The 25,790-nt window shown below is 41.5% G+C and overlaps 1 protein-coding gene and 1 long non-coding RNA gene across 3 annotated transcripts; both read left to right on the top strand.

Annotated features, from left to right (window-relative positions):
• Positions 1-1,026: 1,026 nt before the first annotated feature.
• On the top strand, positions 1,027-25,360 carry LOC107763366 (uncharacterized). 2 transcript variants are annotated; one of them, XR_001643008.2, is made up of 3 exons: positions 1,027-1,150; positions 24,035-24,103; positions 25,144-25,360. It is a non-coding gene; the product is annotated as an uncharacterized LOC107763366 (long non-coding RNA). The 2 variants fall into 2 exon arrangements; XR_001643009.2 differs by having other exon boundaries at positions 24,646-25,360.
• Positions 1,373-5,229, top strand: LOC107763365 (uncharacterized). The gene is made up of 2 exons (XM_016581860.2): positions 1,373-3,269; positions 3,349-5,229. The coding sequence occupies exons 1-2, from the start codon at positions 3,206-3,208 to the stop codon at positions 3,726-3,728; spliced, it is 444 nt and encodes a 147-aa protein (XP_016437346.1). The 5' UTR covers positions 1,373-3,205; the 3' UTR covers positions 3,729-5,229.
• Positions 25,361-25,790: the final 430 nt, after the last annotated feature.

The following is a 25,790-nucleotide window of genomic DNA, read 5'->3' as shown; positions in this document are numbered from 1 at the left end:
CACATTAATCACCATATATAGATAAAAAAATACAATTTTTTTCTCCAAAATCCATTATCTCTCATTCCCACCCTCTTCTTCCTCTTCCTCTTCCTGCACCCAAATCTGCCATTGTTATCCATTTTAGCTTGTGTTTTTTCTCCATTTTGCGCATAGAGCTCCACTCCACTTTTTTCCTTCTTCCTTCTTTCCTCTCAAAACCATATTTTTAGCTCCTTAGCAGTCAACTCCATTTGGCAAGGGAGCTCGAATTTGTCGTTTTGGGGGTTAATATGGCAGTGCAATAGATTGGAAAGTACTTCTAAGGGATATTTATTGTCCTCGGATCAATTGGTCAGTGGTCAAATCTCTTCTTCTTCATCATTATTGTGTAGTTTGAGTTCTGTAATTTTTAACCCAAGTTTATAATTTATTCGTCGCTCGACTATTGATTTACAATAAACCATTATTAAACAGACCTACCCCAACCATTGGTTTATAATCAAATCTTTTAGATCTGATTAGTAATAAAAGATATATATATATATATATATATATATATATATATATATATATATATATATTAATATGGATATCTAAATAATTGGACTTGAAATTCGGATATAAAAGTGACAGTATCCATTGTTTTTCGTAGCAATGCTACATATCCCATCCGTTTCAATTTATGTGAATAAATTTGATTAAGTACGAAGTTTCAGAAAAAAGAGAAGTTTTTTGAACTTGTGGTGTAAAATAAGACACATATATTTTGTGTGGCTATAAATCATTACATAAAGATAAATTGTTTCTAAATACGAAAAAATATCATTTTTTTGGTACAGACTAAAAAAAAATAAATTCACATAAATTGAAACGGAAGGAATATAATGACTTGATCGATATCATCACTAAATGAGGTCAATTAACATGCTCGCTGAGGCAGCTGCCCATTACTTACATGCTTAGTTTTTCTCCAACAAGGGAAAAGATACATTCTTTGTTCATAAAAATAATGATAATTTGCATACGTATCTGGTGTTGTTCAAGTGAGGTACGAGGCCCGGTATAAAAATATTTACGACTGAAGAAGCGGATAAAGTAGCGGATGAAGGTCTCTGTAAGCATCAAATGTGGAGCAACAACAACACCACCACCACTATCAATTTTAGAAGTAAGGATTTAGTCATTCTATAACATACAATGACTTAACATTGTATTATCGGAGTAGACTTTGAAAGTATAATAAATGGTGTGATTAATAATTTAAAACTTTACTTTAGAAATAGAACATTTCATAGTACTATTAAGGATTGATAAGAAATAAACAATTTTATAATGCTTATTGTTTACTGTTTTATTTTTAGTTTGTTCTTTCCTTAGTTTACTGATTTTTGAACACATTATTTACCCGTAAAACGGTACAGTTGAATTTGTTGCATGATTTATAGACAAGCGGACTGATTTTATCCAAAATAATAAATAAATAAAATTAAAAATAAGACGTAGCGTTAGAATCAAAGCAAATAGCAAGCCTAGCTCCGGGAGCAATGCTTCCGAGGACAGCAGTAAGAGCAATGTCAAACACAAAACTAAAGTTATATTATTTAGCTTGAGAATAAAGTATAACATAAGTTTTGCCAGAGATTTCGTCCCTGGCAATGGTTATTGAAGCCACTGTTTATAGCTCTATCTAGGGAACAAGATCCTAGGATCAAGCCCCTCTTGAATGACAATAAAGGGAGGCCATTGATGAAGGTATAACGGCAGGCCATGAATGCCAAAATTATCTGCAATGGTTGCCTATTTAATATTAATGAATATTCTTTATTAAATGCCATCTAGTGACAAACATTCGTTTTGCCCCCGTTGATTATGCTCCGTTCGGGATCTATCTGACACTAACTGCAGTTGTTGCCCCCGGTCTCGGTTATTACTCGACACATCTTCCGTTTGTCTCCGTTTTCACGTGTCACGCAATTATTCGATTATTTAATATAAACCAATTTTACCCTATACAGATAGTCTCCCTGCTTTTTGGTGGCACATCTTTGTGTCATCGGGAAGTTGGTAAAGATTCCTTTCTTGGCGAAATTTTTTTTGATCCCCTCTGAACAATCTCTTACATTTGATAAGATGCACGTCTCCTCGCATTTAATACCCCGAACACCTGTTGCCCCACGATTCAATAATATTTTTGCCGAATCTCGAGGTAATCATTACCACGATTTTAGCTGCGTATATCTTTACTTATACGTACCATTTTGCCTCATTCACTTCTAACAACTTCATAAGATCTTTTATCCTGTTTGCACTTGACTTCCTTCTACTTTCATCTCTCTCTCTAATCTTCTTCTAAGGACTCTATCATCTTCTTACCATTATGGCTTCTTTTACTAAATCTTTCAAGAACTCCGGTCTTCTCTTCGGTGGAGGCTCGAAGATAGGCAAAGATAAAGAGGTTGATGCTGATGCTGATCCCCCCACGATAAGCACTATCATACCTAAACACATGAGTACCGCCAACGACTTCCAAGAGAAGTTTCCCTCTACAAACCCTCAAACTTGGGCTATTAGTAGGTATTATTCTTCTATCCGCCCTTCCAGTATTCCTACTGTGAAGGAGGATTGTGACTGCCATGAACTAAATATCATCGCTCCTGGCTTGGTAGAGCAGGTTACTTTCGCCAAGAATGGTTTTACGTATGTTTATATGTACCCCTTCACTTTGGTCTCATTTTCATTGAGCGGGGAACTTGACCTCGTGATCTTGGAATTCTGCCATCGGTGTCAGGTTTGCTTGGCATAAATAGATCCTTCTGTGTGGCGAATGGTGGCTAGTCTGTGCCGGCTATGCTTGGAGGCATGGAAGACCTTTTCCCTGGCACATATGATGAACCTCTACTCCTCCAAAATCTTCCATGGGGGAGTGATAAATTTTAGCAAGCGTGGACACCATGCTTTGCTTACCAGCGTGGATGATGACAATGATTGTGGGTGGATGGAGCGATTTGTCATCATTGCTACCAGGGATATCATCCCGGACATAACTCCCTCTTTTCCCGAATCTTAGAGTCGTTCACGTAAGTTTATAATCTATCTCTTTCTTCGTAAAAGCTTGTTCCATGTCATTGCTAACCCTTTTACTTCCGTTATTTTAGCTACTCATTGGACACCACCAGGGGTTGAAGGCCTGGACCAATGGGTTCAGAAGATTTTGGATATTACTATGCCAGATACCCGTCGGTGGAAGGAGTTGGCCCCCAAATACGGGTGGAAGGCCAAGAACCATGGTAAACAGATTCTTTCTACTTTCCGCCTCTGCATATACATAAACATACTTTGCTAACTGTACCTTTTTGTTTTATTCAGGACTCCCGCAAGGTTTTGTTACCTGCCCCGATGTCGAGGTTTTGACTGATCCTGCAGAGGCTGCGAGGTTGTTGCAAGAGGCTCTTATTCGGAGTGGTGCCCTCAGATCTGCCTCCGGTGCAGGTGCTTCCTCTCAGAGTCCCCAGCCAGAGAACAACCAACCAAAAAGGCAGAGTTCTTCATCGGCTTGGAATAGAAATAAGAAAATAAAGAAGGCCACGCCCGAGCCGGTCACAACCACTATGGTCATTGATGATGACGGGGAAGCTAATGATGAAGAGGATCCCCTTCAATGGAGACAACGATCTTCATCAGCTCAACATAATGCTCAATCTGGAGAGCTCAGAACCCCAATCGAGGGCGAGGTCCAAGCGCTCTAGGGAGAAATAGATTTAGTAAAGAATGTCGATTCTCCCTTTCCGGTCCCAGTTGTTGCTTCCAGTCCTATGAGGTCGAATACCTAGCCTCTTCTGCCTTTGGTTGATGAGCAACCAATAATCAGCACTGCCTCTGTCGCAACTACTTCTCAACCCATAACACCATCAGCTTCATCTCCCTCCACACTAGCTGTGCCTTCATCACCAGAAACTGTTGCATCTCCTGCACCGGCCGCAGGTGCCCGAGAAGAAGATGTATCCCCTCCCAAGTCCCCTGACCATGGGAATTTAGGGCACAACTACTCACCCCCTTCTCCAGATCCCCGAGGGAGGAGGAGCGTCACTCCCTCGGTTTCAAAGAAGTGCCATCTGCTATCCAGGCTGGTAGAGCTTGCCAACTATCTAAAGCCGCTGGCTTCAAAAAAAGATAAGAAGAAAATACTCTCTTTCAGGAGAGTGTATGTTGAATAATGCTATGCATAATGCGGCAGCGGTACCATACTTGTTCTCTCACTGTTTGTTTTTATTCGTCTGTTATAACAGGGTTTCTGACTTTGATACAGGTTTACAGGCAACTTCCTCACTTCCGAAGACCTTCAGATATTGATACTTGATAAAGAAGGACTCATGTCCGAGCGGGATCAACTATTGGCCGAGAGGAATCAACTCGCTGCACGCCTCCCTGTGCTAGAGGCAAAGTCTGCTAAAACTGTCGAGCTTAAGGCTCGGTTGCAGCAAAGTGAGCATGAGGCGATGACTCGTAGTCAAGAAGCCACTCAGCTACATGCTCAACTTTAAGATGCTAAGTCTAGGTGGGCTGAGTCTCAAGATGCTGCTCTTGCTGCTACCGAGCGCGAATCTGCCTCCATTGAACGAGCAAATAACTTGGAGGCAGCCTTGAACTCCAAAGCCGAAGAGGTTGCTGCTGCCGAGGAGAAGCAGGCTCGGATGTAAGCTGGTATAAGAAGATCATGGATCAAAATAGGGCTCACATATCTACAATCCGTGATCTCGATCTTAGCCTTGGTTCCATGAGAACCGAGCGGGATGGCCTTTTTGTTGAGGTTGACAGGCTCAAGGCAATGCTCCAGCACCAAGGGGATTCCCCAATCTTTGAAAAGACATACTCTATGTACCATATGAGGAGGAAAACCTTGGAGGAGGCCACAACAGGCGTTATTGATATTGATGATGATATTACCAAGGCCTGAGCACTGGAGTTAACTGCTCGAGAACGTCTCCCGGCTTGGTCCAACATAACTGGACCTTCTAGTACTGGCACCGAGTATTCGGGGACTGAGGAGGAACTTGAAGAGGATGCTGATAAGGGCCAAGATCCTGCACCGGCAACAGATCCACCTACTTCTCCCAAGGGCGTAGATGACTCTCTTCCTCGAGTTTCGGTGGCGATGAAGTTTAGCTTTTTCCTTTTTTCTTTTGTTGTTTTCCCTTTGTATTTTTGCACTTATGCTGTTTGGCATGTTTGATAAATAAAAAGGACTTTTTGTTTAAGCATTGCACAAAGTTCATTCTTTTTGCGTCGAATTAGGTAAGGCTTCAAATGTGTTTTCTTCCGATAGCTTTTGGGTTCCGGGCATAAATTCTTCCGGAACTAACCCTTTACTATGAGGGTTTCATAAGAGAGGGCCCTCTTATGTTTACGGTGCTCTTGGAGAGGATGTCTCTTGTTCATTCTGTCACTAGCATTTGAAGTTTTTAGTAAACTTTCAAATGATAAAATCAATTCATCGTTTGGACAAGAAATAAGATAAAAACAAAATGACTTTATTTTATTCCTTCTATCTTTAAAAGTACATAAGCATTTGATTGCTAAGAAAAAAAGAAATTGCCAATACATGTGGCTAATTAGTACAACTTGTTTATACGGGGCTAGCCGTGTAGTCCCCGGTCCTATGAGACATTATTGTTCCTGAGTCTCGCAATCCCAATTTTTTTGGCAATCATGTTGTCATATTCTTATACTATTCCCCCCAGTGTTCGAATGCAAAGTATGCGAATTGGAATAATAGAAGTCTTGCTCATTTGAAGAAAAATATTTGTGAACGGTTGGATAATCTTTGGTCCGATGACAAGCTTCGTTTCCCGTTAGGAACTTCGCCATCGAGCCAAATACTATCTAACCATCCCATAGTGGCTTGTTGTTTTAGTGCTTGACATTTAAAGGTCTTATCATTGCTGATGATGCTCCCTTCGTAGTATGCTTTCCGTTGATGCCTCGTTAAAAACCTTGCCAGAAAAACTCGATTGAGACAAAAATTGGTCGAAGGGAAAAGAAGTGTAGCACATACTTTCAGTATAAGTAGGATCCATCGGCAGTAATACCTTTTTAGGTGAGTCACGTTCCAGTTGCTTGGAAATTTGACTCCATCTTGATTCTTCAATTCGTATGATCCCTTCCCGGTGACAGCTGAAATCCGTTAGGGACCTTCCCACGTCGGACCCAGCTTTCCAGCGTTGATCTCTCGAGTGTTATGAGTTACTTTCCTCAAAACCAAGTCTCCTACTTTAAAGTAGCGGAGATTGGCTCTCCGGTTATAGTATCTTTCCATCCTTTGTTTTTGAGCCACCATTCTTATGTATGCTATGTCCTTTGTTCATAAAGCAATTGCATCTTGACCAGCAATGCCTCATTATTTGCTTCTTCATACGTTCGGAAGTACTGTAAGGTTGGTTCTCCTACTTCCACCGGGAGCAGAGCTTCTGCACCGTATACGAGAGAGAAAGGTGTCTCTCCCGTGCTTGATTTTGCCGTCATCTGGTACGCCCATAGCACGCCCGGTAACTCTTCGGGGCACTTACCTTTGGTTGCTTGCAACCTCTTTTTGAGGTTTTGAATAATCACTTTATTGGTTGATTCCTCCTACCCATTAGCGCTCGGATGGTATGGTGAAGATGTAATCCTATTAATCTTTAGGTATTCAAGAAAGTTTGTGACTTTGGAGCCTATGAACTGTGGCCAGTTATCACAGGCAATCTCCTTCGATATTTCGAACCGAAAAATTATATTTTCCTATAGGAAGTCGACCACTTCGCGCTCACCGATATTTTGGTAAGGACCTACTTCAACCCAGTTAGTGAAGTAATCGGTTAAATTTAAAAGAAATCTTACCTTCCTGGGACCCGTTGGCAGCGACCCAACTATATACATCCCTCATTTCATGAATGGCAATGGGGATAGTACCGAATGCAAGAGTTCTGCCAGTTGGTGCACCAACTGTGCATGGCGCTGACATTTGTCGCATTTCTGAACGAATGCCTTTGCTTCTTGTTTCATCCGTGGCTATTAGTATCCTGCTCTAACTAGTTTTAGCACCAACGAATCTGCACCGAAATGGTTCCCGCGAATTCCTTCATGGACCTCTCTCATGATGTAGTTTGCCTCCGAGGCTCCTAAACATCGGGCCAACGGGCCTTGGAACAACCTTCTATATAACTGTCCACCCTAGAGGCTGTAGAGAGCCGCTTTGGTGCGTATTTCCCGGGATGCCTTCGGGTCTTCGGACAGCTTGCCATGCTGAAGGTAATCGATGAATTCATTCCTCCAGTACCATACTAGGTTGGTTGTATTTACTTCACAATAGCCGTCCACACCTAGTACCGAATGCATAAGCTGATTGAAAGTATCGAAATCTGATCCTTTTATTTCCATGGATGACACCAAATTGGCCAATGCATCTGCTTCTACGTTTTCTTCTCTCGGGATATGGGTGATCGACTACTCCCTAAACCGTGTGAGCAAGGTTTGAACTCTAATCACATATTGTTGCATGCATTCCTCCCTTGTGTCAAAGATCCCATATACTTGGTTTACTACCAGTTGTGAATCACATTTGATCTCTATGACCTCGAAGCTAAGTCCCCGGGCTAGTTCGAGTCCTGCAATCAATGCCTCATACTCGGCTTCATTGTTAGTTAAAGGAATAGTTTTTATGGCCTGCCTCAAAGTTTCCCCGGAAGGAGTGATTAGGACCACCCCGAGCCCAGACCCTTTCATATTGGAAGCTCCGTCTGTGAACAAGATCCAAACTTCTGACGTTGTTTTCGACACCATCACTGCTTCTTTTGTAGCCAAAAATAGAAACCCGAGACTGAAATCAGCCACAATGTCGGCCAGAACATGTGATTTGATCGCAGTCCTGGGCTTATATTCAATATCAAATTCAATAATTTCAACTACCCATTTGGCCAACCGACCCGACAACTCAGGTTTGTGAAGGACATTCCGCAAGGAAAAGGTTGTCACAACGGCTATCAGGTGACACTAAAAATAAGGCCTAAGATTTTGAAGGTGACTATGAGAGTTAAGGCTAGTTTTTTGAGGTGCGGATAATGAGTTTTCGGTCCTGACAAAATTTTGCTAACATAATAGATAGGAGATTGCGTACCTTTGTCCTCCTAGACTAGAACGACACTTATCGCTACCTCTGAGATCGCTAAGTATATAAGCAAATGTTCGCCTTCCCCCGGTTTGGATAGTAGCAGAGGGCTTGATAGATAACGTTTTAGGTCTTTTAAGGACTGTTGGTATTCTAGAGTCCATTTGAAATTTTTCTTCTTCTTCCGAAGTGAGAAGAAGTGTGACATTTTCCCGAAGATCGAGAGATGAACCTGCTTAGAGAGGCTAATCTTTCGGTTAGCCTTTGGACTTCTTTCTTGCTTGTCAGCTTGTCTGGGATGTCCTCGATGGCTTTGATCTTATCGGGATTTACCTCAATCCCTCTTTTGTGAAACCAAGAAACCCAAAAACTTACCGGAGCTAATCCCAAACACGTATTTTTTGGGGTTGAGTTTCATGTTGTGCTTCCTCAAGATATCGAAGGTTTCCTTAGAGGTATTTTAAATGGTCACCTGCATTGAAGGACTTGACCAACATATCATCTATGTATACTTCCATTATTTTACCTATTTGTTTCTCGAACATCTTGTTCACGAGCCTCTGATAAGTGGCTCTAGCTTTTTTAAGCCCCAAGGGCATCACATTATAACAATATGTGCCAAAGTTTGTTATGAACGAAGTTTTTCCCGATTCTTCGGGTTCATTTTAATTTGATTATATCGAGAATAGGCATCGATAAAACTCATTAACTCGTGTCTTGTCGTTGCATCTATCATTTTATCGATGTTCGGCAATGGGAACGAGTCTTTTGGGCACACCTTATTCAAGTCTTTATAATCTACACACATTCGAAATTTGTTATTCTTTTTTGAAACTACAACTATATTAGCTAGCCAGTCGGGATACTTTACTTCCCGGATTGAACTAATATCAAGTAGTCGAGTTACCTCTTCTTTAACAAATATGTTTCTGACCTCAGCTATCAAGCGCTTCTTCTGCCTTACCGGTGGGACGCTTGGGTCCAGGCTTAGCTTGTGGACGACCACCTCTAGTGGGATACTTGTCATATCCGCGTGCGACCATGCGAAACAATCGATGTTAGTTTTAAGGAAATTAATAAATCCTAACATGAGCTCGGGGTTGAGTCATGTCCCCAAGTGAAATTTTGTCTCCAGGAATTCCTCAAACAAAGCCACTTGTTTGAGTTCTTCTGCCGGGGACTTGGTCGCGTCTGTCTCTTCCTGTACCTGAAAGTATCTCTGTACCTGGTGGGATTACGATGACTCCTCTCCTTTATCATCTTTGCTTGGCTCGGGAGTATGCGTCGGTTCCTGTAATTACTATTTGTCGAGTTCCTTCCCTTTAGTGCTAGAAACCAATACTGCATTCATTTCTCTCGCTACAGATTGGTCTTCGCTTATTTGCTTAATTCCCTATGGGGTCGGGAATTTCAGTAGATGGTGATATGTTGATGGTAGAACCTTCATCTCATGTAACCATGGTCTACCGAGGATTATGTTATAGCCCACGTTGCCGTCCACCACCTCAAATAAGGTGGTCTTCGTGACCCCTTTGGTGTTCATGGGTAGCAGGATCTCCCCTCGGGTTGTCACACTCGCCAAATTGAACTCGTCAAGGAGTTTTGTTGCCGTAATGATACTTCCGGTTAATTTGGCTTGCTTCAACACTCTCCATTGGATGATGTTGGCTGAACTTTTTGGGTCAACCAAAACACGTATAATCTTGAAATCTATAACATTAAGATAAATTATCAGCGCGTCGTTGTGCGACAGAAGGAGTCCATTGACGTCTTCCTCCGTGAAGGTGATATCATCCTCGGCGACTTCCCAGAGTCTCTTGCTATGTGTCACTGATACCTTTATTTTCATGGCCGCCGAGAAAGCTACACTGTTGATTTCACTCCCTCCGAAAATCATGTTGATAGCTAGTTGATCACGTCCAAAGCACACCTCAATAGAGATATGAAATGGTTGTATGCAATAATAAATACCCAACTTGGAGTCGAGGTCGAATCCACTGGGAGCTAAGATGGGAGTTAGGGGTATATATATTTCAAATGAGCAATTAGATTATCTAAATTGCACTTCCACATCATGGATTTGTTTTCTATTTCTAATGTTAATAATAATTGCAAGATAAAGAAAGTAGACTAGAGATAATTATTTTAAAGGTTTTTTCAAATAGGTAAAAGGCCTAGGGCTGTGACCATAACCTAGGTGTTTGCCTAATGGGATAAAAACGTTAATGCTTATTTTGTTGATTGGGGTGTATTATAGCTCTCAACTCTACATTACCCACTCAATACCTCTCGGTCAAAGAGTGGTTATGCCCAATTTAGCTTTCTCAAGACCAAATGGGTATCACCCAAGACAGTTGATAAGAGCTCAAGTCGGGTTATTACTATCTCTAGGTTGAACCCTTTAATTGGGTTCATCAGTCTCTCAATTGACCCAATTCTTTGTTAGCTAAGTTATCCTAGACTAGGTCCCTCTTTCTCAAGTAGAGACTAAGTCAAATAGGCATGAACTAATATTTGCAACCATTAATTCTACAATTAAAGCATGAACCCAACTAAATAATCAATACCCAATCATAAATAAGCACTAAATTAGATACCCATAAGGTTTACACACTAGGGTTGGGTCACAACTCTAGTAAAAGTCTATCTACTCATAATGGGATTTGAAGAAAATATGAAAGAAAAACTAATTAAACTCATAATGGAAGCTTAAAATGATTAAATCTAATATAAATACACCAAAGCAAAGTAAAACTTCCTAAAGTAGTAAGAAAACGGCTACAGCAACTTCAGATGTTCAAAACATAACCTAATTTTGTGAAACTCTTCTATTTATACAATGCTGAAAATGTCGGACAAAACTACCCCTCGGGAGGTTATGCGGCCGCACAATTCCATGTGCAGTCTGCAGATTTCTTCATCTGGAAGGAAGTGGAGTTCTGCGGCCGCGAAGCAATCTTTTATGGTCGAACATTTCTATGTTGCGGCCGCAAGGCAAATCTTCTGCGGTCCGCACAATTAGGACTGCAGCCGCAAGGCAACTCTTCCGCGGTCGCACAATTCTTGTGTGATCCGCAATTCACATAGGCTCATGGACTTGGTCTTTTTGCATACTCTCTGATCTTCAACTCTTAGCCTAGCTTTGCGGCCGCACAATTCATGTGCGGTCTGTACTTTGCGCACATTTCTGCTAAATTCTTCCTCTTGGTTTACGACCGCATAATTCCTATTGCGGACTGCACATTTGTGTTTCTGTGCCCTTTATTGCCTTGTGCTTTAGACTACTCCTTTTTGAGTCGGATTGCATCTCGGGAGGCCATTTTCCATCATTCCTGCAATTTCGCACAATTTTATTAGTTGCGGGAACACAATTCAATACTTTTGGACTAAAACAAAAGCTAAAAGGCGTTGATAAGCAGTCAAAATCCCCACGTATCAACTCCCCCAAACTTAAATCTTTGCTTGTCCTCAAGCAAATGAATTAGTTCCCACCTCCAAAAATTAAGGGACATTTCAGCAAGTCAAAGGTGAGTTATCCACACATCAGTTGGGACCAACAATTACCCACACTACTCATGTATTATCAACAAGGCGACAAGTTAAACATTCATGCACATATAGTTCTAATGTGACATTCGAGCTTCAAGAATTGACTTTACTCATCAAGGACTCTTGCTCTATCATGTAGGTCATGGTGGACTCCAAACTCTTCCTTCTGTACTTTTCATTCAACTAGCTTACTTAAGAAGTTTAGCACTCAATCCAAAGATTTATGAAAGACTCACTCATCTCTCTCAAGAGAATGTCCAAGTACGACTTCAAGTACCATAGGCTTGCCCCTCATGTAGATCGCCACTAATGTAAGCTCACTCAACTTGAAATCAAGTAGGACTTCTTAACAAAACAAGATTAAAAGAGGGGAAAGAGTGAAGAAAACTCCCTATGGCTCCTTGGACATCTCTGTGTCCCCATCAATGTCTCCACCCTCAGTCTCATCCAACTGAATCTCATCATCCTCAACTCTGGGTATGGTCGGGTTGGTGAACATATGATGCACTTCCTCGGTAGTGTCGGCAGCAGGGTTTGTCTCCTCAGACTAGCCAGCTGATGCCACCGGTGCTGTTGGTGCTGTAGGATCTGGGCCTGAATGGTGTGGTCAATCAGCATGTCAAATGGAAGATCTCCGGCTGTAGCAATCCTGGTCACCTGTCTTTGGAGCTTGTCCACTGACTTCTTGCTGGCCTGGGACTTTCTCATCTTCTTTACTTCTTTTTTCCAGCTCTTCGATCATTGACCTATGCTGCACCAAGGTCGCCATATTGATGGTCTAGTTCTCTAGGATCTTCATAAATGTCTCCTCAACTGTCGGGGCAAACTGAGGTGCCTGAGTAGTAGACTGTGCTGCAACAGTATTGGATAAGTCAGACAACTTTGTAGTTGCTCTTTGTATCCAGTTGTTGAGGCTCGCCAATGTCTGGGAGACTTGCATCGCAGAAAGTGGAAGCTATAGCAGGAGCTGCCGAACGGGCTATGGATGATGGCGGAGGCATATCTACGACACTGGAAGAAGGCTCGGCCGAAGTGGATGGAACAATAACTGCATCAACATCTACCAAAGCTGGCTCATCAGACTGGCCCGCAGTGGTAGGAGGATTAACTTTATTCTTTGGGGTTGTTCGTATCCATCAGTGAATACCAAGTAAAAGGCTTCTTCAGCCTTACCTTTGTGTCATAATCCCTCAGATCTACCCTTGCATCTGTGAGGTATTCTGTAATAGTGTTGGGGTACGGATAGGACGAGTCATCTTGCCGAGTAATCACTGAGATGTTGGCCGATATCACGACCCCCACATTGATAGGGTACCCGACCATAATAGAAGCAACCACAACTGCCCGAGGAATCAGAAGGTAAGTCTCATTTTGACTCAGGTTCAGTCTGCTGCAGACAAAGGTTTGCCACTCCTTCACCTCGAAACTCAGTGTGCTCCTGTGGATAGGAACCCCAGTGCAATCCTTTGTGGTGGCGGCCCTGGTGTTGCTAGAATCTCTGCTAACCAAGGCCGGGATGCATCTCCCATCTCAAAATTCTCCAAATATTTCTTTGGCTCAACATCTTCAAAACCCAAGTATGTGTTGAGTTTATGCTGATCAAATCTCTTTTGAGGTTACGCACTTTGGTGACCTTTGTCCCCTTTTTGATATGCGCCACATTGGCGTAGAATTCATGGACAAGGTACTCTTTGGAATCCATGACACTTTGGGTGAACCACATTCACCCCTTGCGTTCCTTGAACTGTCTCAACACTGTTGGGTTGTACTTCTCCAGATCTTTCAACTAAAACTATCGCTTAAGAGTAAGCGACCTCATTGGCCACCAAGTATGAAAGCTGGTGAAGGCACCCAAGCTAACAAAATGGTCCTCCCAGACCTCTTTGTTTTTCGACCATTCAAGGCTGGGAGCTGTAGCATCACCCCCTCTGCCATCATCGGGGATATCTTGAATTGGTGTATATTGTGCCTCAGGAACAGGTGTAGCCGATGGCTCAGAAGCTCGACTAGCACTTTTCGATCCCTCAGAAGTGCTATGAGATGAGGATGACTCATCCCTGAGTTGGTATCTTCCTTGTGGCCTTGACTGTACGACCGACTGCTTTTGAACAGAGACTGAGTTGCCCTCTGAATCTTCCCTAGAGGGACATAAGAGCTCGTCTCGGAGAGATCTGCACCTCTCCCTCTACCGGTTTTAGCTTTCTTTGTTATTTTCCTTTGTTGGCTGAGGGGTATGATACTCTTGCCTCGACCTCTAGAAGGTTCACCCCTCCCTTTTGAAGTGTCACCTCAGCCTCTAGATCGAACCATTATCTGTATCTAGCAGAAGCGATTGTTAGTTGCAATTTAATGTTCAGTCAAACAAGGAGACATGCAAGTATAAACCAAGAACACAGTGGGGGTCACAGTTTAATCATGCTTGCAAGATAAGGATCCGCGGTCCGCACAATTTTCTTGCGGCCGCAGATGAGGCCTTGCGGACTGCATAATTTTGTCTTGCAGCCGAAAAACGTGAAGTGTAGTCTGTATAATTTCACTTGTGGCCGTAACTCAGAAGTCTAAAATATGCCAACTCTCTGATGACAGATATTTGGCTGTTGTGCGGCCGCAACATGATTTGTGCGGTCCGCACAATTAGACTGGCGGTCGCACATTTGAGTCACAATTTTGTAGACTCTCTGATGATGGTAAAAAGGTTGTTCTGCGGCCGCAGCGGGAATTCTGCGGTACGCACATTTTACCTTGTGGCCACAAACCCCTTCCTCACTAATTTTGCTCTAGATCAACTTCTATGGACCGCATAATTTCAGGTTAGGCTGCAGAATTCAAAAGAATTATGAATGGTCTAGTATGTCTATCTAGGTTTTGCAATTTCGTTTTTTGCAAATTTTGGTATGGTAACAGCACAAAGGCATGAAAATGCATTGATCTAGTCCCCATAGAGAATGTACTAGTTAACCCACTACAGATTTACCTCTACATGAATGCACAATTGAATTCTATTGACAAATGGCCGAAAAATGACTAAAATTCTACAAATTTAAAAAAACACTTAACAAGAAATTGAAGCATACCAAATGAATGAGTGTGAGGAATGACTGATCAAAGATGTTGTATGTGTGTACACACAGATTCACCCAGAAATTTCAAGAGATTATTGTGTTTGTGCTCAGAGAGGGAAAAAAAATGTAACAGTTGCCCTTAGCCCTCTATTTATACTACTTGGTTTTCCAAGGGGAGGAGGGGCGAGTGCAGCCACACAATTTCGTGTGCAGTCCTCACTCTGTTACCTGGTGAGCTTAATTTGGCATCTTGTCTGCGGTCCGCAAAATTTTGTGTGCGACCACAGATTCCATGTTGCAACCGCAGATTTACTTTTGCGGCCGCAAATTGACCTTTTCTTTGACAGACCAAACTTCAGAGTGTTGATATTTTCCACCTCCTATTTGTGCGGTCCGCAAGATAATTGTGCGGCCGAAGTGCACTTTTGCTGCAGCAACTATAAACATGCCGTCTGCACAATTCAACTACGGTCCGTAATTCTTACAACACTTAGCCAGATTTCTGTCCACAATTCTTGTAAGTCACACTTATCCTTGTAGCACACTTCAAATCAAGTTAGCACAAAAATAACACCTAACTACAAAAGAAGAATAGAAACATGGGTTGCCTCCCAAGAAGCGCCTGATTTAACGTCGCGACACGACGCATAATACCATCAGTTGAAATGAATGACTGCCATGAAGTGGCTATCTCCAAATTTTCCCAAATAGTGTTTCACCCGATGACTGTTGACTCGAAATACTTCATTATTTTTGTTCTTCAAGTCCAATGCACCGAAAGGTAGTGAGAGACATTTCATTTTTCTTTGAGATTCCACCGACCTTTGACATTCATTACATCTTTTCACTAGCTCACTAGCGTCCTTATAAAGAGCGGGCCAATAGAAACCGCAACTTAGCACTTTGACCGCCGTTCTTGCTCCACTATGATGACCACCATATGGCGAAGAATGACAAGTCCCAGGAATTTTATCTTGCTCTTCTTCCGATACACATCTTCAAATTACCCCATCCGTACAAATCCGGAAAAGGTATGGTTCATCCCAATAATATTCTTGACAATCCCGTTTGAGCTTCTTCCTTTGGTTTGAAGAGAACTCATCCGAAATGATTTCACATACAAGAAAATTTGCTAGATCCGCGAACCATAACACCTCTTTTATTGAAATAGCCAAGAGTTGCTCATCGGGGAAGGAATCATTGACTTCAAGGCCATCATGCGGCCTCCCCTCCTCCTCCAAACTAGAAAAGTGGTCTGCCACTTGGTTTTCACTCCTTTTTCTATCTTGGATGTCAATATCAAACTCTTGCAATAAAAGCACCCATATCATCAACCGAGCTTTTGAATCTTTCTTGCTCATAAGATAACGAAGTGTGGACAATGACCTTTGTACCCATCAAGTACGGGCGAAACTTCTCAATTGCAAACACAATGGCAAGGAGCTCTTTCTCCGTAACGGTATAGTTGACTTAGGCACTATTCATGGTCTTACTAGCATAGTAGACTGGTGAAAAATCTTGTTGATGCATTTCCCCAAACAGCCCAACCACTACGTCACTTGCATCACACATGAGTTCAAAAGGGACACTCCAATTTGGAGCGGTGATGATGGGAGTAGTTGTCAACTTGAAATTTAACAATTCAAAAGCTCGCATGCAATCATTATCAAAGTTGAACTTAGCATCCTTCTCAAGAAGCTTGTACAACTGATTCACTACCTAAGAGAAATCTTTGATGAAACGCCGGTAAAACCCCGCATGGCCTAAGAAACTCCGCACATCCTTCACCGAAGATGGAGGTGGAAGTTTAGAAATCACCTCAATCTTTACCTTGTCAACTTCCATTTCATTCTTTGAGATTTCTTGGCAAAGGACAATGCCTTCCTCGACCATGAAATGACAGTTCTCCCAATTGAGCACCAAATTATTTTCTTCACATCTTGCCAACACTTTATCTAATTTTGCAAGACAATCATCAAAAGAATCTCCAACCACCGAGAAGTCATCCATGAACACTTCAAGGTAGTCCTCCATCATGTCCGTGAAGATAGCCATCATACACCTTTGAAAGGTCGCCGGTGCATTGCACAAACCAAATGGTATCCGCTTGAAGGTGAAAGTACCGTAGGAACATGTAAAGGTTGTTTTCTCTTGATCCTCTAGAGCAATAAGAATTTGGTTGTAGCCCGAATACCCATCAAGAAAGCAATAGAAAGCACGGCCGACCAATCTATCAAGCATTTGATCTAAGAAAGGAAGTGGAGAATAATCCTTCCTTGTGACTTTGTTGAGCTTGCGATAGTCCATACACACTCTCCATCCGGACACCATTCTTGTAGGAATCAACTCATTCTTGTCATTGGTGACCACCGTCATGCCCCCCTTCTTCGGGACACATTGAACCGGAGAAGTCCATGAATTATCGGAGATGGGGTAGACAACCCCGGCATCCAACCACTTGATAATCTCCTTTTTGACAACTTCTTGCATAGCCTCATTGAGTCTCCTTTGATGTTCAATAGATGGTTTGGCGCCTTTCTCCAAGTTGATCTTATGCATGCAAAATATGGGGCCTATTCCCCGAATATCCTCCAATGTCCACCCAATACCCTTCTCCCTCTTTTGTAGCACCACCAATGTAGAATCTACCTACACGTTACTTAAACAAGAGGAAATAATAACCGGTAGATTAGAACAAGGGCCAAGAAATTCATACCGAAGATGTGGAGGAAATGGTTTCAACTCCAAGGTAGGAGGCTCTTCAATGGAAGGCTTTGTAGGGGGAGTTGTCTTATTTTCAAGATCCAAAGATAATTTTTGGGGTGCATAATTGTACGACCCCATTTCTTGCAAAGAGTTCACACATTCCATGAAGCCATACGTCTCGTCATCATCAAAGTTGAGAAAGACGGCCTCCAACATATCACCAACATTGATCATAGCACTTGTGTCATCCATAATAACATCGGTCACCATGTCCACAAAAGAGCACACCTCATTGCTATTTGATTGCCGCATGGACTTACACATATGGACCACCATGTTTTCATCACCAACACGAAAAGTGAGTTCTCCAGCTTCAACATCACAAAGAGCCTTCCCCTTTGCAAGGAAAGGTCTTCCAAGAATAATCGACACCTCATAATCAACTTCAACATCTAGAATGACAAAATCCACTGGAATAATGAATTTATCAACACGAACCAAGACATATCCAATCACTCCCAAAGGTCTCTTCATAGTACGATTGGCCACTTACAATCTCATAGAGGTGGTTCTTGGTTGCCCAATTTCCAAGGTCTTGAAAACTGAATATGGCATCAAATTGATACTTGCCCCAAGATCACAAAGAGCTTTTGCAAACTCGGCACTTCCAATTGTACAAGGAATCGTGAAAGCATCGGGATCTTCTAACTTAGGAGTAATTGAATGCACAATTGCACTCACTTGATGAGTGACTTTGATAGTTTCAAAATTCATTGACTGCTTCTTTGTCATGAGATACTTCATAAACTTTGCATAATCGGGAATTTACACCAAAGCTTCAACTAATGGCACATTGATTGAGAGAATCTTCATCATTTTAATGAACTTCGTGAATTGATTCTCGCCATTTTGCTTGGAAAATTTTTGAGGGTATGGAGGTGAAGGTTTAGGCAATGGTGCCATATCATTTTGCACTACCAGATCCGGTATGTCAATAATGTGATCCCTAGATGGGTTCATCTCCTCTTGAGTCTCTTCCACCTTATTATCAATATCAATCCGAACTTCCTCATTTGATTGCACCACATTGTTCGAGACCTCTTCTTCTTGTATCACTTGCTCATCATCCACAAGTTGCTTTTGACTTGAGGTGGGTGCATTCCCTCCTCTTTTATTTTTTGTAGTAACGGCCATGGTATGACCTGTGTTGTTTCCACCCTTTGGGTTTACTACCGTGTCACTTGGTAGTGCCCCCTTAGGACGAGAATTTAGAGCTTGAGAGATTTTCCCCATTTGAACTTCTAAGTTGTGGATCGATGTGTTGTGTGAGGCAAGTTGGGCATCTTAATCGACATTCTTTTCCATTTTTTATTTGAACACTTTCTCAATATGCCCCATCTCATTGTTTAAAGAACTTGTACCATGGGGAGGATAAGGAGGCAGATTGTTTGGTTGTTGATACATCGGGGGCCTTTGAAAACCCGACCCCCGATTTCCTTGATTATTGTTCCATCCGCCTTGATTGTTACCTCCCCAATTTCTTTGATTGTTTTTGCTATGCCAATTCCCTTGATTGTTGCCACTCCAATTTCCTTGGTTGTTAGAATTCCAATTGCCTTGATTGTTTTGAGGTCGCCATTATTGTTGGTTTTGGCCTTGGAAGTTGTTTCGTTGCACTTGAAAGTTGTTCACATATTGCACCTCCTCTTCTTGTTCATTGTAAGAATCATCTTGATCAAAACCACTATCTTCTTGCACATAATTCTCCACTCGATGTCGCACTTGTGGATACTTGATCCATCTTTTGTTCACCATTATGTTCACTCCCACCATGGCATTGACTTGCTTAGGATTTTTCCTTGTTGAAGTTGAGCCTTTTCTAATTAATTCATGGTGGTAGTCAATTCGGCAATGGCTTACCCATGGTCATGCAACTCTTTGTGAAGGTGGATCACGTTCGGATCACCTTGTGGAACATTGGCCCGGGATTTCCACGCCGATGATGTTTTCGCCATTTCATCTAAAATCTCACACACCTCCGCATAAGGCGTAGTCATGAAGTTCCCACTAGCAAGTTGATTCACTACACATTGGTTGGTTGTGTTAATCCCACAATAGAAAGCTTGTTGAATCATATTCTCCGTCATATCGTTGTTAGGACATTCCTTAACCATTGTTCTATAACGTTCCCATATCTTGTGTAGTGGTTCATTTGGCTCTTGCTTGAATGCCAAAATCTCATCCTTAAGTGTAGCCATGTGCCTCGGAGAGAAGAACTTAGAAATAAGCTTTTCCGCCAACTCATCCCAAGTGTGAATGGATTGGTTCGGAAAACGTTCTAACCAATCTAAAGCTTTTCCCCGTAGAGAGAAGGGAAAAAGCCTTAGCCACAATGCATCCTCGGAGACATTTTTTTGTTTGTTCCCCCAACACATGTCCACAAACCCCTTCAAATATTTGTATGCATTTTGACTTGGAGCACCGGTGAAGAAACCTCGTTGCTCTAGCAAAGTGAGCATCACATTGGTGATTTGAAAGTTGCTCGCCCTAATATGGGGAGGGACAATTGCACTAGAATATCCTTCATTAGGTAACACCCGGTGTGGAGCCACTCATGGTGGAGGTGGAGGTGGAGCGGGGATATTATCATGAGGCACTCAGCCTTTTCTATTGACTTGAGGTTCAAGAGGAACCTCATCAACTTGGTCATCCTCAACGTCCACATCCCCTAAAGGCAAATTTTCGAGCTCATTGTTCGCCATGGTTGTAGCTATGATTTTTCAAACAAGTTAGTAACATGGAAGGAAAGGAAGATATTACAAAAACACACCCAAATATATAGCTAACACCGTTTTTAACTCCCTGGCAATGACGCCAAATATTGATCGCGTCCAAGGCACACCTCAATAGAACTATGAAACGGTCGTATGCAATAATAAATACATAACTAGGAGTCGAGGTCGAATCCACTGGGAGCTAAGATGGGAGTTAAGGGTATATATTTCAAATGAGCAATTGGATTATATAATTTGCACTTCCACAACAGGGATTTGTTTTCTATTTCTACTGTTAATAAAATTGCAAAATAAAGAAAATAGACTAGATATATTTGTTTTTAGGGTTTTCCAAATGGGTAAAAGGCCTAGGGCTTTGACCATAACCCACTCTACATTACCCACTCAATACCTCTCTGTCAGAGAGTGGTTATACTCAATTTAGCTTTCTCAAGACCAAATGGGTATCACCCAAAACAGTTGATAAGAGCTCAAGTTGGGTTATTACCATCCCTAGGTTGAACCCTTTAATTGGGTTCATCAATCTCTCAATTGACTCAATTCCTTGGTAGCTAGTTATCCTAGACTAGGTCCCTCTTTCTCAAGTAGAGACTAAGTCAAATAGACATGAACTAATGTTTGCAACCATTAATTCTACAATTAAAGCATGAACTTAACTAAATAATCAACACCCAATCATAAAAAAGTACTAAATTAGATACCCATAAGGTTATACACAAGGGTTGGGTCACAACCCTAGTAAAAGACTAGCTACTCATAATGGGATTTGAAGAAAATAAGGAAGAAAAATTAATTAAACTCATAATGGAAGCTTAAAATGATTAAATCTAATGTAAATAAACCAAAGCAAAGTAAAACTTCCTAAAGTAGCAAGAAAAACAGCTACAACAACTTCAGATGTTCAAAACTTGACCTAATTTTGTGAAACTCGTCTATTTATACAAGGCTGAAAATGTCGGATAAAAATACCCCTCGGGAGGTTCTGCGGCTGCACAATTCCATATGCGGTCCGCAGAATTCTTCATCTGGTAGGAAGTGGAGTTTTGCGGCTGCACATTTTTGAACTGCAGCCACGAAGCAATCTTCTACGGCCGCACATTTCTGTGTTGCGGCCGCAAGGAAAATCTTCTACGGTCCGCACAATTAGGACTGTGGCTGCAAGGCAACTCTTCTGCGGCCGCACAATTCTTGTGCGGTCCGCAATTCACAGAAGCTCCTGGAATTGGTCTTTTTGCATACTCTCTGATCTTCGAATATTAGCCCAGCTTTGCGGCCGTACAATTCATGTGCGTTCCACATTTTGCGCACATTTCTGCTAAATTCTTCCTCTTGGTTTGCGGCCACAGATGGAATTCTGCGGTTCGCAATTTCTTTTGCGGCCGTAGAATTCCTTTTACGGACCGCACATTTTTGCTTCTGCACCCTTTATTGCCTTTTGCTTCAGACTACTCCTTTTTTAGTCTTTCATCTCGAGAGGCCAACTTCCAGCACTCCTGCAATTTCACACAATTTTATTAGTTTCGGGAACACAATTCAATGCTTTTGGACTAAAACAAAAGCGCTAATAAGCAATCAAAATCCCCACTTATCACTAGTTGAGGAGGGCCTTCTTCTATCTGCGAGGGCTCTGCATTATCTCGGTTGAGGCTGTAATTGTTCTTGGCCCGATCGCTCAAGAACTCCAAGAGATGGTCGTTCTTCAACAACGTTGCCACCTCCTCGCGTAGATGTCGACAGTCTCCAGTTCTGTGACCACGAGTTCCATGATATTCACACCTTAATTTGGGATCCCTCTGGTTGGGATCAGATATGATTGGCCTCGAGAACCGTGCTTCCTCAATGTTTCTCATTTTCGATGCCAGCTCCACTACGCTAATGTTGAAATTATAATATGACAGCTTGGGATATGAGGAATCCCGGGTCCCCGATACTTCTTTTTCTTGTAGCGATTGGTTGTTCCGACCGCGGTCAGTTCTTCTATCGGGAGCGAACCTATCTGAGGATCGAAACCCTTTGCTATCGTGTCTTTTGGCTCTCTCGTAAGGCAAGAATCGGCCTTTGGAAGATCGCCGGTCTGCATCAAAGTCATCCTTGAACTTATCCCAGGTCTTGTCTCGGTCCTATCCTGTGATGACCCAAAAAATGTCATCTTTAAATTTAATAATTATTTTTATGTTCTAAGACCTCGCAAAAGTACTATTTATCATTTTTCGACTTGCGTACACAGTCCGTAAAATATTTCGGAAAGTTTTTATGCGAAAAATGAATTAAAATGTGAATTAGAGCTTTAAAAACTCAATTGAATTGACCTTGGTCAACATTTTTAGCAAACAGACTCGGATTAGTGTTTTGACAGTTTCGGTATGTCCGTATCGGGAATTGGGACTTGGACGTATGCCCGGAATCAAATTCCGAGGTCCCTAGTCCGAGATATGGAATTTTGATGAAAAATTAAAAGTTTAAGTTCAAGTAGTGACGGATGTCGAATTATGTGCAAACGACCCCAGAATAGAATTTTGATGATTCCAAAAGCTCCGTATGGTGATTTTGGCCTTTGGAGCGTGATCAGAATTTTATTTGGAAGTCCATAGTGGAATTAGGCTTGAAATGCCGAAAGTTGAATTTTTGGGAAGTTTGACCGAAGGGTTGACTTTTTTATATCAGGGTCGAAATCCGATTCTGAAAATTTGAGTACCTCCGTTATGTCATTTATGACTTGTGCGCAAAATTCGAGGTAAATTGGACATGATTTGATAGGCTCCGGAGTCATTTGTAGAAATTGGAAGTTTCAAAGTTTATTAGGCTTGAATCTATGTGTGATTCATGTTTTAGTGTTGTTGGATGTGATTTGAAGACTCGACTAAGTTCGTATGATGTATTAGGACTTGTTGCTATATTTGGTTGAGGTCCCGAGGGGCTCGAGCATGTACCGGATGGTTAACGGATCATTTTTGGCCTTTGTGAGATGGCTGATATCTGTTGCTGCAATTGTTCTGGTTTCCTCTTTCACGTTCGTGAGAGGAGCCTTGCGTTCGCGAAGAGTGTTTAGGGCTGGTGAATTTTTGTTCTATGTGTTCGCGGAGGAGAGGACGCGAACACGAACACGAAGGGTAGGGCAGTGTGTGCATCACAAATGCGTTAGTGGCGTCGCGTTGGCGAAGGAGAGCGAGGCAGCTGGGAACCCCAGTCTTTTGTTCTACGCGTTCGCGAGATAAGGGACACGTTCGCGAAAGTCTGAGTTTGCAAAGCTTCGTGTTCGCGAAGCATTGGTCACGTTTGCGAAGAGGAAAGTTGGGCAACACATATTTGTGGTTCGCGAACGCGAGACAAGGGTTGCGTTCGCGAAGAAGAAACCACTGGACATAATGTTTAAGTTTAGAAAATGGGACTTAGTCCCATTTTCAATTTTTAACGATTTGGAGCTCGGATTGAGGCGATTTTTGGGAGACTTTCAGAGAAAACTTCGGGGTAAGTGTTCTTAACTCAATCTTGATTAGATTACCCGAATCCATCACTGTTTTAACATTTAATTGGTGATTTAAGTTGGAAAAATTTGAAAAACCCTCATGGATAGATTTGAGGATTTGAGGGTCGAATTGTTATTGGAATTTAGTCATTTTGGTATGGTTAGACTCGCGATTGAATGGGCGTTCATATTTCGTAACTTTCACCGGATTCCAAGACGTGGGCCCCACATGCCATTTTTGAGTTAATTTCGGATTTTTATTGAAAAATGTAGTATTTTCTTATAAAATTAATTCTATAATTTTTGTTGACGGTATCGAATTATTTCTGACTAGATACGAGTCAACCGGAATCAGAAAATTGAGGAAAAAGCATACTACTTGGTTAAATTGGAGCAAGTCGAGGTAAGTGATGTCTAACCTTGTGTGAGTGGCTAAATGTGAAAGATTATATTTTTAAATTGTGTAGATCATTGTTGCGCATTTATTAAATTATTTTATCTTGTTATATTCTTCATCATTGATCTGAGATATATACTTTAAATTTGTTTGACCTTTTCCTGCTAATTGTTTTACCTGTTTAATTGAAACTTGGTTTCTTTTATACTGTGCATTATTTGAAGGTTGATTTTCTTTAAATTAAATATTATTAATATGAAGTATTTGACATTTTTTTTAATTTGATATTGAAACAACGTATTAAAGATTTTGAAATATTATTTTCCTGAATTATTTATTTTTGAATATTTTCGTAAGATTTTTGGTACTCATTGTAATGGAGCCGTGAGCTCTTTATTGTGAAAAAATATTATTGTTGGATTATTTTGGCATGAACCGTGAGCTCTTTATTATTGAAAAATATTGTTGTTGATTTATTTTTGAAAAATTGAAATATTGGGCACTTGAGGTGCAAATTGTGATAGATTGTGATATTGATACGCATGCAGTGGTATAAGGTCTGGGTATTGAAACGCATGCAGTGAGATAATGGTGGCTAAAACGCGAGATGCTATTTCAGGAATAATATTCTCTTTAAATTAATTGTGAAGGCTTCCACGGTGATATAAGAAAATGAGATATTGTGAATTTATTTATGATTTGGGACTACGAGGCGGTACCTCGGTAGTGCCCTTGTTGATATTGATTTATGGCCATAGTTGCCTTCGATTAATTTTGTGATTTTCATAAAGTTGAAAGAAAATTCTGTTTTGATTCCACGAGATATTATTTGCAATTATTTGTGTTAAAAAATTTGACATACTATTTGATTCATTTCCATAGTCATTTTATCTTATTAAATTGTTTAAACATTTTTTCATGTCATTATCTATTCTCTAGTAGGGCCTGACCTGAACTCGTCACTACTCTACTGAGGTTAGGCTTGGCACTTACTGGGTACCGCTGTGGTGTACTCATACTACGCTTTTGAACATCTTTTTGTACAGATCCAGGTACATCTTACCAGTCTAGACGCTAGTGAGTTACCTGCGCACGGAGACTTCGAGGTATATCTGCCAGCGTCCGCAGACTCCGGAGTCCCTTTCTATCATTTTATGTTGCTTCCTTATTTTTCTTTAGACCTTGATACATAGAAATATTGAGAATAAATTTTTAGAAGCTTGTGACTTATTTCTACCGGGTTTTGGGAGTTGTAATTATTTGAATTGTAGTTTATTTATTTCAGATATTTATAATTTTTTCGCATTGATAAGCCGACCTAGTTTTAGAGATTAGGTGCCATCACGACCACCTACAGAGGGAATTTGGGGTCGTGAAACATCCCTTGGTTGATGTCAGGAAGCTGAGCTGATCATCTTCTATTCTTATATTCGATTCATAGCGGTTATGCACATCCGCCCATGTGGTCGCTTGGAACTCGAGCATGCTTTCCTTCAATTTTCGAGAGGCGTCGGAGCTCTTCGAGTTCAAACCCTTAGTGAATGCCTCCACTGCCCACACGTTTGGTACGACCGGTAGCGGCATTCGTACTTTTTAAAATCTGATCACGAACTCCCGCAGGAATTAAGACTCGCCTTGTGCGATTCTCGCCATTCGGGCTTGGACCTTCTTGTCCCTAGCATGGGCCTTAATG

Source organism: Nicotiana tabacum, chromosome 23, assembly GCF_000715075.1.
Source record: "Nicotiana tabacum cultivar K326 chromosome 23, ASM71507v2, whole genome shotgun sequence".
NCBI lineage: Eukaryota > Viridiplantae > Streptophyta > Magnoliopsida > Solanales > Solanaceae > Nicotiana > Nicotiana tabacum.
Note: the sequence above shows the minus strand (reverse complement) of the source record. Positions and strands in the feature narration are given on the sequence as shown.

What these genes read in the sequence shown, in the direction of transcription:
- LOC107763365 (XM_016581860.2), top strand. Translation starts at nt 3,206, where the DNA reads ATGCCAGATACCCGTCGGTGGAAGGAGTTGGCCCCCAAATACGGGTGG. An exon ending in GTGGAAGGCCAAGAACCATG is followed by an intron (nt 3,270 to 3,348) that starts GTAAACAGATTC and finishes TGTTTTATTCAG; the next exon opens with GACTCCCGCAAGGTTTTGTT.